The sequence below is a fragment of the Muscardinus avellanarius genome (genome assembly GCF_963383645.1).
Source record: "Muscardinus avellanarius genome assembly, chromosome: 2".
Classification (NCBI taxonomy): Eukaryota; Metazoa; Chordata; class Mammalia; order Rodentia; family Gliridae; genus Muscardinus; species Muscardinus avellanarius.
The window spans coordinates 167,184,640-167,197,406 of record NC_137787.1 but is presented as its reverse complement, the minus strand read 5'-3'; the positions used below and the strand labels follow the sequence as shown (position 1 = coordinate 167,197,406).

Sequence of the window (12,767 nt, the reverse complement as noted above, 5' to 3'; positions counted from 1 at the left end):
TTTTAAGAAACCTGGCTTACTGCAGGGTTTTTTTTCTTTTTGCTAAGTGACATGCACGGCTGTAAGAAGTTACCTAGGATAAAAGGAGTTAGTTCAACGCGGAGGCGAGTGTGGGGCCTTGTGTATTCTAGGTCCTTCGTAAGAAGTGCTTGATTAATTCTGGTTAAATACTAACTAAAATAACTGTGGCTGTGAGACATGCTATTGGCAGAAACATTGGATGAGAGGATTAACAGATATCCAAGGTCTTAAAAACAGATATCTCGCTGGGAGTGATGGCGCAGGCTTGTAATCCTGGTACTTGGGAGGTTGAAACAGGAAGATCGCAGGTTTGTAGACAGATTCAGCCCCCCCCGTGGTACTGGGGATGGAACCCAGGGGCATTCTACCTCCAAGCTACACCCCTGGCTCTATTTTTTATTCTTTTATTTTGAAGCAGGGTCTCACTAAGTTGCAGAGGGCCTCACTAAGTAGCTGAGGTTGTCTGTGAACCGCCATCCTTCTGTCTCAGCCTCCCAAATGCTGGGATTACAAGCGTGCGCCCCCACTCCCAACTCCAGACTCAGCTCTTAGCGAGACCTTGTTTAAATAAATAAATTAAAATAAAAAATAGGGCTGGGGGTATAGCTCGGAGGTAGAATGCCCCGGATTGTATCCCCAGTAAAATACAACACACACACACACACACACACACACACACACACACACACACAGAATAAAAATAGGGCTGGGGGTATATCTTGGAGGTAGAATGCCTATACGGCCCCTGTGTTCAAGCACCAGTACCAAAACCAAACAAAGAAACAATAAAAAAACCCAAACAGATATCTTGAAATCCCAGTACTTGTGAAGCTGATACAGGAGGACTGTAGGTTCAAGACTAGCATCAGAAAGTAGTGAGACTTTGGAACCTAGTGAGATTCTGTTTCAAAAACTTAAAAAAAAAAGGGAGCTGGGGGTATAGCTCAGAGGTAGAATGTCCTTGAGTTCAATTTCTAGTACCACAAGAATACAAATAAGCAAAACCAGATTTTTAAATTTTTACTTTTTTAGTGCTAGGGATGGAACTTACAGCCTGTCATGGGCTACATCCTCGGCCTGAAACAGCTGTCTCATCCTCCACTCTCTATACTATTCCTTAGAGCCGGAGAATGATGGAGGCTGCTACGGCTACAACTGTCAAATCCTGGGTTTTAGGTGTGGGTCTGTTCTCGACAAACATTCCTATTAGCTATTTTCAGAGAGTTCCCTGAAACTGTTCTTGAGTATAGGAGAGCTTCTGTGCCTTTTCTAGTTAGAATGGTGTCAGTTATCAGTGTGAAATCCTTTTTAAGGGGCGGGAATGAAAATATATTAAATGGCAGTTTGTAAAGCTTTCTATACTTGACAATTATTACTGATGACTGGGAAGGACTATAATTATTTTAACAAACATTTAAGCAAATTCTTATAGGCAAAATATATATGCAAATGGGTAAGATACAAAAAAACAATTTAGCATTCTATTGGGCAAGACAGATATATAATTATGGTATATACTGATGTGAACATTAATAGGAGCAGGAGCAGGTATGAGATAGAGAAGGGCAAGTTTTTCTTTGCCAAATTAGAGGGCTTCAAAGAATAGAAGATATTTTAATTGATCTTTGAAATAAAAGGGAAAAAAGAAAGACAATACATTTCTTGAGTTTCTGTTATGTGGCAGAAACATCATCATCATCATCATCATCATCATCATCATCATCATCATCATCTTTTTTGCGGTACTGGGGATGGAACTCAGGGGCATTCTACCTCTGAGCTTCACCCCCAGTCCCAATTTTTTATTCTTTATTTTGAAAAAGGGTCTCACTGAGTTGCAAAGGGCCTCACTAAGTAGTAGCTGAGGCTGTCTGAGAACCGCGATCCTCCCAGCTCAGCCTCCCCAATGCTGGGATTACAAGCATGCACCACCATGCCCGGCTAGCCAGGAACTTAATTACATTATTTAATCCTCTTATAACTCTTCAGAGTAGATATTACCTTTATTTATAGATAAGATAGTTTAGAGGGATGAAATTGTTACTCCAAGAATCCATAGCTATTTATAGGACAGGGATATGAGCCCAAATCTTGTCTAACTGCTGGTCTTTTCCACAGGACTTAAAATGTAGGAGCTGAGCCAGGCACGGTGGTGCACACCTCTAATCTCAGTACTGGGGAGGCTGAAGCAGGAGGCTCACAGGTTCCAGATCAGCCGCAGTAATTTACCAAGATTCTCAGCAACCTAGCGAGGTCCCATTTCAAAATAAAAAAGGATAGGGGTGTAGCTCTGAAGTACAATGTCCCTGAGTTCAATCCCTAGTACCACTGGTGTGGGGGTAGTAGAAAATGTCCAATTTCAGGACAGAGTTGAACATGTATACATGTCCATGCAGCAGAAGGCGGAACGAAATTCAACCCGCCGTCCATCTTCTCCATGTTGTACCAGGAAGCTGAGTGCTGCCTTAGCAATACCACACAGAATAAATACATGTATATTTACACCATGTATAAATACATGGCTTTTCAGTGGCAAGGAAATGAAATGTGTAATGTATATCATTCACTTTTTACATATCGATTTCAAAAATTTATTTTCCTTAAAACTCTGTTCCAATCATTTCTGTCCATCTGCCTCTCTCTTTCTCTCTTTAGTACTGGGGATTGAATCCAAGGGCATTATACTACTGAGCTACATCTCAGCCCTATTTGATTTTTTACTTGAAAACCAGGTCTCATTAAACTGCTAAGAGCCTCGCTAAGTTGCTGAGGTTGGCTTCAAACATACTATCCTCCTGTCTCAGCCTTCCATGTACTGGGGTTACAAGTGTTCTCTACTATACCCGGCTTCCACACTTAATTTTTTGCGGCACTGGGGATGGAACCCAGGAGCATTCTACCTCTGAGCAGGACCCCAGCCCTATTTTTTATTTTGAAACAGGGTCTCACTAAGTTGCAGAGGACCTCTCACTAAGAAGCTGAGGCTGTCTGTGAACTGCGATCCTTCTGACTCATCCTTCCAAATGCTGGAAGTACAAGTGTGTGCCACCACGCCCGGCTTCTACACTCTTAAGAGTTAATTTAATTGCCTTTCATGTAAAGTGCCACCTTTATGTTATGACTCTCAAAGCTACCTTTATTTCATTTAGTCATTCATTTATTTAATTTATTGGTACTGGGGATTGAACCCAGGGGCATTCTACCTCTGATCTGCACCTCGAGACATATTTTGAAATTCTTATTTTGAAATAGGGTCTTGCTAGGGTCTTACTGCTTGCTGAGATTGTTCTTGAACCTGTGATCTTCTTGTCTCAGCTTCCTAAGTACCAGGGATTCCAGGCATGGGCCACCATACCCATATTCAAATCTACCTTTCGATAAGTTCTCTACCTTGGGCTCAAGAATTTATATTTTTGGTCAGACACGGTGGCATATGCCTTGTAATATCAGCTACTTGATAGGATGAAGCAGGTGGATCACAAGTTTGAGAATAGCCTGGGCCACCCAATGAAGTCCTGTCTCAAAATAAAAAAGGGCTAGGGATGCAGCTTGGTGGTACAGTGCTTGCCTAGCATGTGTGTACTGCAAAACAGACACATCAACAAACAAACAAAACCTCCAAGTATCCCCCAAACACATTTTTAAACTCTCTAGTAGGTGGGCACGCTTGTAATCCCAGCATTTGGGAGGCCGAGACAGGAAGATTGCAGGTTCAAGACCAGTCTCAGCTACTTAGTGAGGCCTCTGCAACTCAGTGGGACTCTGTTTCAAAATACAGAATAAAAAATAGGGCTGGGGTAGCTCGGAGGTAGAATGCTAGTACCGCACACACACACACATAAAAACCTCTCTAGTAGATATACTCATTTAGATACGCCTTGGCCTTTTCTTTCCCAATTTTCTTCCTCCTCCTTCTGTGTAGTACCACTATTGATCCAGGCTGAAGCAGGACTCCCATTATTCCTGTCTCCATCAGTCCCTAAATTCAGCCAACCACCGTGGCCCTCTTCCTAAATAGCTTCAAACTGGTCCATTTTTGTCCCGCCTCATCATCAGCAATCAAGGTCAAGACATCCTCCCTCACGCCATAAACACTGCAGTAGCTTCCTAAGTGGGGTTCTTACTGTTGCTCTTAATATAGCTCCAAAAAAAGGGGAATTTGACATCAGCTTCTTAAATGAGCTCAGTATCCTATTCCACCTTTGGCTAATTAAAGATACTTTTTACTACTGTCCAAAGCTTATTTATGAGCACATATGACCAAATGTATACAAAGAAAAACGGAATTAGGGATTAGTTTTATATAGCTCAGTAGTAGAATACCTACCTAGCCTGGGTGAGACCCTGGGTTTCACCCCAAAAAATGAAGCAAAGAACCGATAGGCCAGACATGGTGGTACATGCCTGTAATCCCAGTACTTGGGAGGCTGAGACAGGAGGATCACAGGTTCGAAGCCAACCTCAGTTATTTATAAGGCTCAGGGATTTAGCAAGACCTTGTTTCAAACTGAAAATTAAAAAGGATTGTGGGTGTAGCCTGAAGGTAGAATCCTCCTGGGTTCAATCTCTAGTACCAAAATAAAATAAAAAGAATGAAATGAAATGAAAACACCCTCCCATCCCACAAAAATAGAAAAAAAAAAAAAAAAGCAGAATTAGAATTTCCAAAGGTGTGAGTCCTGGTGGCACAGGCTTATAATCCCAGTACTCAGGATGAGACTAAAAGATCCTAACAACAGCTACTTAGTTAGGCCCTCTGAAATTTAGTGAGATTCTTTCAAAACAAGAATAAATTAGGGCTGGGGGGAGTATCTTATTATTATTATTTTTGCAGGTCTGGGGATGGAACCCAGGGGCATTCAACCTTGAGCTATACCTCCTGCCCTATTTTTTTTATTCTTTATTTTGAAACCGGGTCTCACTGAGTTGCAGAGGGCCTCACTAAGTAGCTGAGGCTGTCCGCGAACCGTGATCCTCCGGTCTCAGCCTCCCGAATGCTGGGATTACATGCATGCACCACCACGCCCGGCTGGGGAGAGTATCTTAGAGGTAGAATGCCCCTGTGTGGTTCAATCTGTAGTACCATTAAAAAAAATCCAAAGGTGATCAATAAATCTTATATACATAATGCAATATGATCAAATAAAAATGGATGAAAACTGGGTGTGTGGGTATTCACCTGTAATCTCAGTACCTGAGAGGCTGAGACTGGAGGATCACAGGTTCAAGGCCAGCCTCAGCAATTTAGTGAGACTCTGTTTTGTTTTTTTTTGTAGTACTGGGGATTCATCAATACCCTGCTTCAAAATAAAAAAACAAAATAGGCTGGCAACATAGTTCAGATGTAGGATGTCCCTGGGTTCAATTCCCAGTGTCACAAAAAACCAAAATCAATTTAAAAATGATAAAAATAAAGGTTAATAATGAAGACCCCTGAGAGATAAACTCAAGAAAGAAATCACTCAAGAAACATTTTTACATGCAAATCTAAATTCTTTTCAGCTCTGCTATTGTCTAAGAGTGAGACCAGCTGATCTTTCTTCTTTTACCTTTGTTTTGGTACTAGGGATTGAACCCAAGGATGTTCTACACCTCAACCCTTTTTATTGATTGATTGATTGATTGATTGATTGATTGCAGTACTGTTTTTATTCTTTATTTTGAAACAGGGTCTCACTAAGTTGCAGAGAGCCTCACTAAGTAGCTGAGGCTGGCTCTTGTCTCAGCCTTCCAAATACTGGGATTACAAGCATGTGCCACCACACCTGGCTTTATTTCTTATTTCTATTTTATATTTGCGCTACTGGGGATGGAGCCCAGGACTATTTTACCTCTTAGCTATACCCCCAGCCCTATTTTTTATTCTTTATTTTGAAACAGGGTCTCAGTGAGTTGCAAAGGGCTTCATTAAGTAGTAGCTGAAGCTGTCCGTGAACTGCGACACTCCTGTCTCAGCCTCTCAAACGCTGGGGTTATAAGTGTGTGCTACCACTCCTGGCTCTATTTTTTATTTTGAAACAGGGTCTTTCTAGATTGCTAAGAGTCTTGCTAAATTGCTGAGGCTGTCCTTAAACCTATCACTCTCTTATCTTAGTCTCTTAGTACTGGGATCACAGGCTTGCACCACCACTCCTGGTTTTTTTTTTTTTTAACCTAATCATTTGTTTACATTTTGTTTACACTTATTTATTTACACTAGGTCTTAATACTAGTACAAGTGAAGTCTCCTTTTTTTTGTGTGTGTTATTGGAAATTGAACCCAAGCCCATTCTACCTCAGCTACACCCCCAGCCCTATTTTATTTTTTTATTTTGAAACAAGGTCTCACTAAATAGCTGAGGCTGGTCTTACAAGTGGGTACCACCAAGCCCAGAGAAGACATTTAATAGTGAAATAGATTACATACTATTGTTTCTTTCAGAAACAGAAAAAGTTATCCTAAGGCATAAAGGTAAAAGCAAGGAAAAAAAAATTCTAACACCTGTGTTTTGGCAATTTAAAAAAAGAAGTATATTAAATTATAAGGTTTTCTTTTTCTGATATAAAGAAAGAAGGCTATAACTTCATCTGCAGAGGAAAAACCTTCCTGAAACTACTGCAAGCAAAACCTTATCATGAGATTTCTGTCGAAATGGGACTAATGAAAACTCTCCCCCACCTCCAGGAAGGAAACACAAAAACAGATTTACTTCTTTTTTTTGGTGTGTGGTACTGGGGGTGGAACCCAGGGGCTTTTCTACCTCTGGGCTACACTCCCAGACCTATTTTATACTTTATTTGGAAACAGGGTCTCACTAAGTTGCTGAGAGCCTCACTAAGTAGCTGAGGCTGGCTTCGAACCTGTGCGATCCTCCTGTCTCAGCCTCCCAAGAGCGGGAATTACAAGCGTGCGCCACCACGCCCGGCTAGGTTTACTTCTAATAAACTGGGCATGGTGGCGCACGCTTGTAATCCTAGCATTCAGGAGGCTGAGACAGGAGGATCGCAGTTCTTGGACAGCCTCAGCTACTTAGTGAGGCCCTTTACAACTCAGTGAGACCCTGTTTCAAAATAAAGAATAAAAACTAGGGCTGGGGATGTCGCTCAGAGGCAGAACGTTCCCCCCACCCCACCCCCAAGTTCCATCCCCAGTACTGTAAAAAACAAAACAAAACAAAACAAAAAACAAACCCAAAACAGATTTACTTCTAATTTTGAAGGTATGTAATTATGCTTAAATAAACTCTTATCGGCATCTGTCCCATCTGTAAAAGTGGAGACAGTGATATTTACCAGTGGACTGTAGTAAAGATTAAATTAGATAATACATGTGGAAATATTTCATACACTACCTTAAGTAGTTTTACAAAAGCAAAGAGAGAATGTACCAGGTTTTGTTTTATTCTTTTCTTTCTAAAAGCTGAGGGCATGATAATAAATCATGCCTTAATAGAAGGAATTTTGTGAAGAGCAAGATCTTGTCTTTTTTTCTCCAGGCAGAATATCTTACACAAAGAAAAGTCATTTTCTTCTTCTTTTTTCCTGTTTATAGCGCTGGGAATTGGACCCATCATGTGTCTCTGTCTCTGTCTGTCTCTCTCTCTCTTTTTTTGTGGGTTTGGGGATGGAACCCCGGGGCATTTGACCTCCGAGCTACACCCCTGCCCTATTTTTTATTCTTTATTTTGAAACCGGGTCTCACTGAGTTGCAAAGGGCCTCACTAAGTAGCTGAGGCTGTCTGTGAACCACGATCCTCTGGTCTCAGCCTCCCGAATGCTTGGGTTACAAGCGTGCACCACCACACGCGGCTGGACCCACATCTCTTGAATGTTAGGCAAGAGCCACACCACCAGCCACACTGCTGCTCTTCCCTACTTTGATTTATGGTTTCACTGAATAAGGGACGAAACCTGGAGAATTTAGCTGGACATGGTAACTCACACTTGTGGCCCAGCTACTCAGGAGGCTAAGGTGGGAGAATCACTTAAGCCCTAGAGTTTGAGACAAGCCCAGGCCACCTAGTGAGACCTGTATCAAAAACATAATAAATCAGCTGGGCGTGGTGGCGCACGCTTGTAATCCCCGTGCTTGGGAGGCGGAGACAGGAGGATCGCTCAGGTTTGAAGCCAGCCGCGCTGGCTTCAGAGACCCTGTTTAAAAAAAAAAAAATTATATATATATATATATATTGGGTCTGGGAGTGGGAGTGCAGCCTGGAGAAGGGTTTTCAGGAACCTCAGTACCACCAAAACAAAACAAAACAAAACAAAACAAAAAACAAACAAACAAAAACACCCATAATAAATCAAATGTGGAGAATTTAGAAAAAAGAGCTATGGGTGAGTAGTGAGGCCCTCTGTAACTCAGTGAGACCCTGTTTCAAAATAAAGGATAAAAAAATAGGGCTGGGCCAGGTGTGGTGGTGCATGCTTGTAATCCCAGCATTTGGGAGGCTGAGATGGGAGGAGCTTGGCTTGAGGACAGCCTCAGCTACTACTTAGTGAGGCCCTTTGCAACTCAGTGAGACCCTGTTTCAAAATAAAGAATAAAAAACAGGACTGGGGGTATAGCTTGGAGGTAGAATGCTCCTGGCTTCCATCCCCAGTACCACACACAAACACACACACACACACACACACACACACACACACACACACACCAAAAAAACCAAAAATCTCAGCTGGGTGTGGTGGTGCATGTTTGTAATCCCAGTACTTGGGACACTGAGATAGAAGGATCACAAGTTCATGACCAACTTTAGGTATTTAGTGAGACACTGTTTCAAAATGAAGAATAAAAAATAGGACTGGGGGTGTAGTTTCCGAGGTAGATGATACTAGGTTCAATTCTTAGTTACTGCAAAAAATAAAAAATTAAAAAAAAAATCTCTATGGCCAGGTGTGGTTGTGCATGGTTATAATTCCAGTACTTGGGAGGCTAACGCAGGAGGATTGCAGGTTTGAGGACAACCTCAGTAAGTAGTGAGACTCTTATCAACCTAGAGAGACCTTGTTTCAAAATAAAAATAAAAATAGAAGCTGGGCATGGTGGCGCACGCTTGTAATCCCTGTGCTTGGGAGGCTGAGACAGGAGGATCGCACAGGTTCGAAGCCAGCCTCAGCTACTTAGTGAGGCTTTCAGTAAGTTAGTGAGACCCTGTTTCCAAATAAAAAAACATGAAATATAAAATATAAAATAGGTCTGGGAGTATAGTCTGGAGGTAGAAAGGCCCAGGGTTCCATCCCCAGTACCACCAAAAATAAAAAATAAATAAAAATAGGGCTGGGGGTATAGTTCAGAGGTAGAAGGCCCCTGGATTACATCCCCAATGCCACAACAGACAAACAGGCAAATAAACAAAACCTCTGTATGGCTAGGTCCCAAATGTTTTAGAGCTGGCAAACTAGAATTGGCTTGTTTTCTTTCTTTTATTTAACATGTGCGTTGTGACTATGTGAGTGGCTTACATTCGCATTACATGGATGTGAATCCACATCACATGAGCTCACACCGCTTCATCACAACTAAGAAATTCTGCTGCAAAAGTTGAGCTAGGGCTGTCCAACTCAAAAGTGAAAGCGAGAAACTTAAAGTTCATTTGTTCTCTTTTTGAATCTCTAATATAAACTGTTGACATGTTATTGATTAAAACTGTGACTTACAGCAGGTCCTTTCCCCAGGGCCTTGTCTAGTGTGGCGCAGACTGGGAGCCCCGGGTGACCACAAAGCTGAGCTGGCTCTCGGGACCTGCCCTGCACGTGGAGGCGCTGCGAGTGCCTGGCCTGCCTCGCCCGAGGCACAGTCCTGGCTTTCACTTTTAAGATACCGTTATCAGTAGTAGGGGTGTAGCTCAGAGACCAAGTGTTTGCCTAGCATGCATGAGACTCTGGGTTCCATCGTTAGCACAGCAAAAAGAAACAAATTCTCTGTCAGAGTTATTCTTATACAACTCTTATCTATTGGTCACTCTGAGTACATGATCAGCAGAACCATAAATACTCATAAGCAAATTATCCAATAATCATGAAGCAAATAAACACATCCTGCAGACCCTCTCTTTCATCAGCACATGCTCAGGGGAAGGACCAAGCATTTCCAGGGTATTAGTGGTCTCCATAGGCCTGTGTATCTTTATTCACAGTACAGGTTGGTATTAAATGGTTTTTAGAAAAAAATAACAAACTTGGGTCAGATTTGTCTTATAAGATTTATTTATTTGCTTGTTTATTTATTTATTTTATTTTTGTGGCACTGGGAATTGAACCCAGGGGCAATATATATATATATATATATATATATATATATATATTATATATATTTTTTTTTTTTTTTTTTTTGGTGGTGCTGGGAATTGAACCATTGAACCTGGGGGCATTCTATCTCTGAGCTACATCCCCAGCCCTATTTTTTATCCTTTATTTTGAAACAGGGTCTAAGTTTCAGAGGGACTCACTAAATAGCTGAGGCTGGCCGTGAACCCACGATACTCCTGTCTTAGCCTTTCAAGTACTGGGATTATAAGCATGTGTCAGGACGCCTGGCTCTCAGCCCTATTATATATTTTTTTGACACAGGGTCTTGCTAGGTTGATGAGAGTCTTATTATTTGCTGAGGCTGTCCTTGAACCTGTCATTCTCTTGTCTCAGCCTCCCAAATACAGGGATTACATGTTACCATGCCTGGCTTAAGCTTTACTTTTTACTTTGTGTGTGCATGTGTGTAGGGTGTGTGTGTGTGTGTGTGTGTGTGTGTGTGTGTGTGTATGTGCGTGCATGTGTGTGTGTGTGAGTGTGTGTGTGTGTTTACTGGGGACTAAACCCAGGGGCGCACTACCACTGAGCTATTCCCTAGCCCTGTAATATTCACATCACAAATTGATAATTATAATATTAATATATATATTTTATCACTCAGTAAGTGAAAAAAGTCAAACTCAAAAGCCTATTTATTGGTAATTTTGTTGCTATGACATTCTGTAAAAGGTAAAAGTATACAGGTACAGACGTAGAATAGTGGTTGTTCAGGCAGGGTGGGGTAAGGGGCTTTTTGGATAGGAGGATTATTCTACATATTGATTATGGTGGTAGTTTCACAACTATGTGTATGCATCAAAAAGCATAGAAATGTATGCAAAATCTTAGTTTGTATATTATACTTTTAAAGAGCTGACTTCAAAAACAACACACAATTGGTTGTATCCCTTAGTTACTAACTGGCCTATGACAAGCCTTTTCAAAACTCATTTTTCCTTCTGTAAAATGAGGATTCTAGAGCTGGGTGGGGTGGCCAGCCTCAGCTACTTAGAGGTCCTCTGCAACTCAGTGAGACCCTGTTTCAAAATAAAGAATAAAAAATAGGGCTGGGGATGTAGCTCGGAGGTAGAAACTCCCAGATTCCATTCCCCAGTACCACACACACACAAAAAAAACCCCCAAAAACCAAAACCAAAAGGAAATAGCTCAAATAAGGCTATGTACATATACAGAATTATTATTATTATTATTATTATTATTATTATTATTATTATTATTATTATATTTTTTTGGTGGTACTGGGGGTGGAACCCAGAGGCTTTCTACCTCCGGGCTATACTCCCAGACCCATTTTATATTTTATTTGGAAACGGGGTCTCACTAAGTTGCTGAGAGCCTCACTAAGTAGCTGAGGCTGGCTTCGAACCTGCGTGATCCTCCTGTCTCAGCCTTCCAAGCGTGGGGATTACAAGCCTGTGCCACCACGCCCGGCTTATACAAAATTATTAACACCACCCTTAATAACATGCATGGGGGAGGGGGCTGAGATCTGAGGGCCACACACCAAGTGCTGAGGGCACGTGTGTTCATATCACTCTGAACCTCAGGATGCTGGGCTCGGCACACACTGATGCACAGCACAGAGGCACACTAAGTGAAGTTACTGTCTCTGCAGAAAGAGATAAAACAGATGATTAAATAATGTGGAAGTTCAGTGAGAGAGATATGAACAAATCCATGCTGGTCAGCAAGAATGGGCATTTCAGGGTGTATTCATTTCGAGTCACCCCCATGCCTTTTGGCATGGGGCTGTATTTCTATTTTCTGTATTTCTATCTTTCTAATAAACTTCTTTAAATCTTCCAAAAAAAAAAAACAAAAAACGAATGGGCATTTCATACTTTATTTGGAAACAGGGTCTCACTAAGTTGCTGAGAGCCTCACTAAGTAGCTGAGGCTGGCTTTGAACCTGTGTGATTCTCCTGTCTCAGTCTCCCAAGCGCGGGGATTACAAGGGTGCGCCACCATGCCTGGCTAAGAATGGGCATTTCAGAAATGAGAATTAACTCTGAGAATAAAGTATGTCACAAGTTATATAAAGAGGACCAGATCACAGTGAGATGCAAACGTAAGTCACTAATGAATGTGGCCTATTAAAAACCAATATTCTTAACTCAGTATGAATTTAGAAACTGCCTGAAATGGCAGAAATTATAGAAAAATGAAAAAATACCTCACGATGATTTAAAAGTTGTTCTAAATCCAATGCCATTTGATTTTTCAACTGTAGTAAAGCTGACTTTTCTTTATTTAAATTGCTGAAAAAAAAAGTTCAAAAAGCAATTATGTTAGTATACATTTAGTTAATAGTAATAAAAGAGTAAACATAAATATGATGGTCTGAATTAAAGACAAAATAAATTTCTAGCATATAAAAATAACAAACCATTTTAATTTTTATTTTTTTTGCAGTACTGGGGGTGGAACCCAGGGGCATTCTACCTCCAAGCTAC

General features: G+C 41.2%; 1 protein-coding gene across 1 annotated transcript in view; it reads right to left on the bottom strand.

Moving 5' to 3' along the window:
* Positions 1 to 12,767, bottom strand: part of PIBF1 (progesterone immunomodulatory binding factor 1) — a gene marked incomplete at both ends in the record, with an annotated part of 236,318 nt that overhangs the window by 48,044 nt on the left and 175,507 nt on the right. Inside the window, one exon of the mRNA XM_080689517.1 lies at positions 12,488 to 12,572. Within this exon, the coding sequence (XP_080545643.1) occupies positions 12,488 to 12,572 (85 nt within the window). The remainder of the gene's footprint in view (positions 1 to 12,487; positions 12,573 to 12,767) is intronic.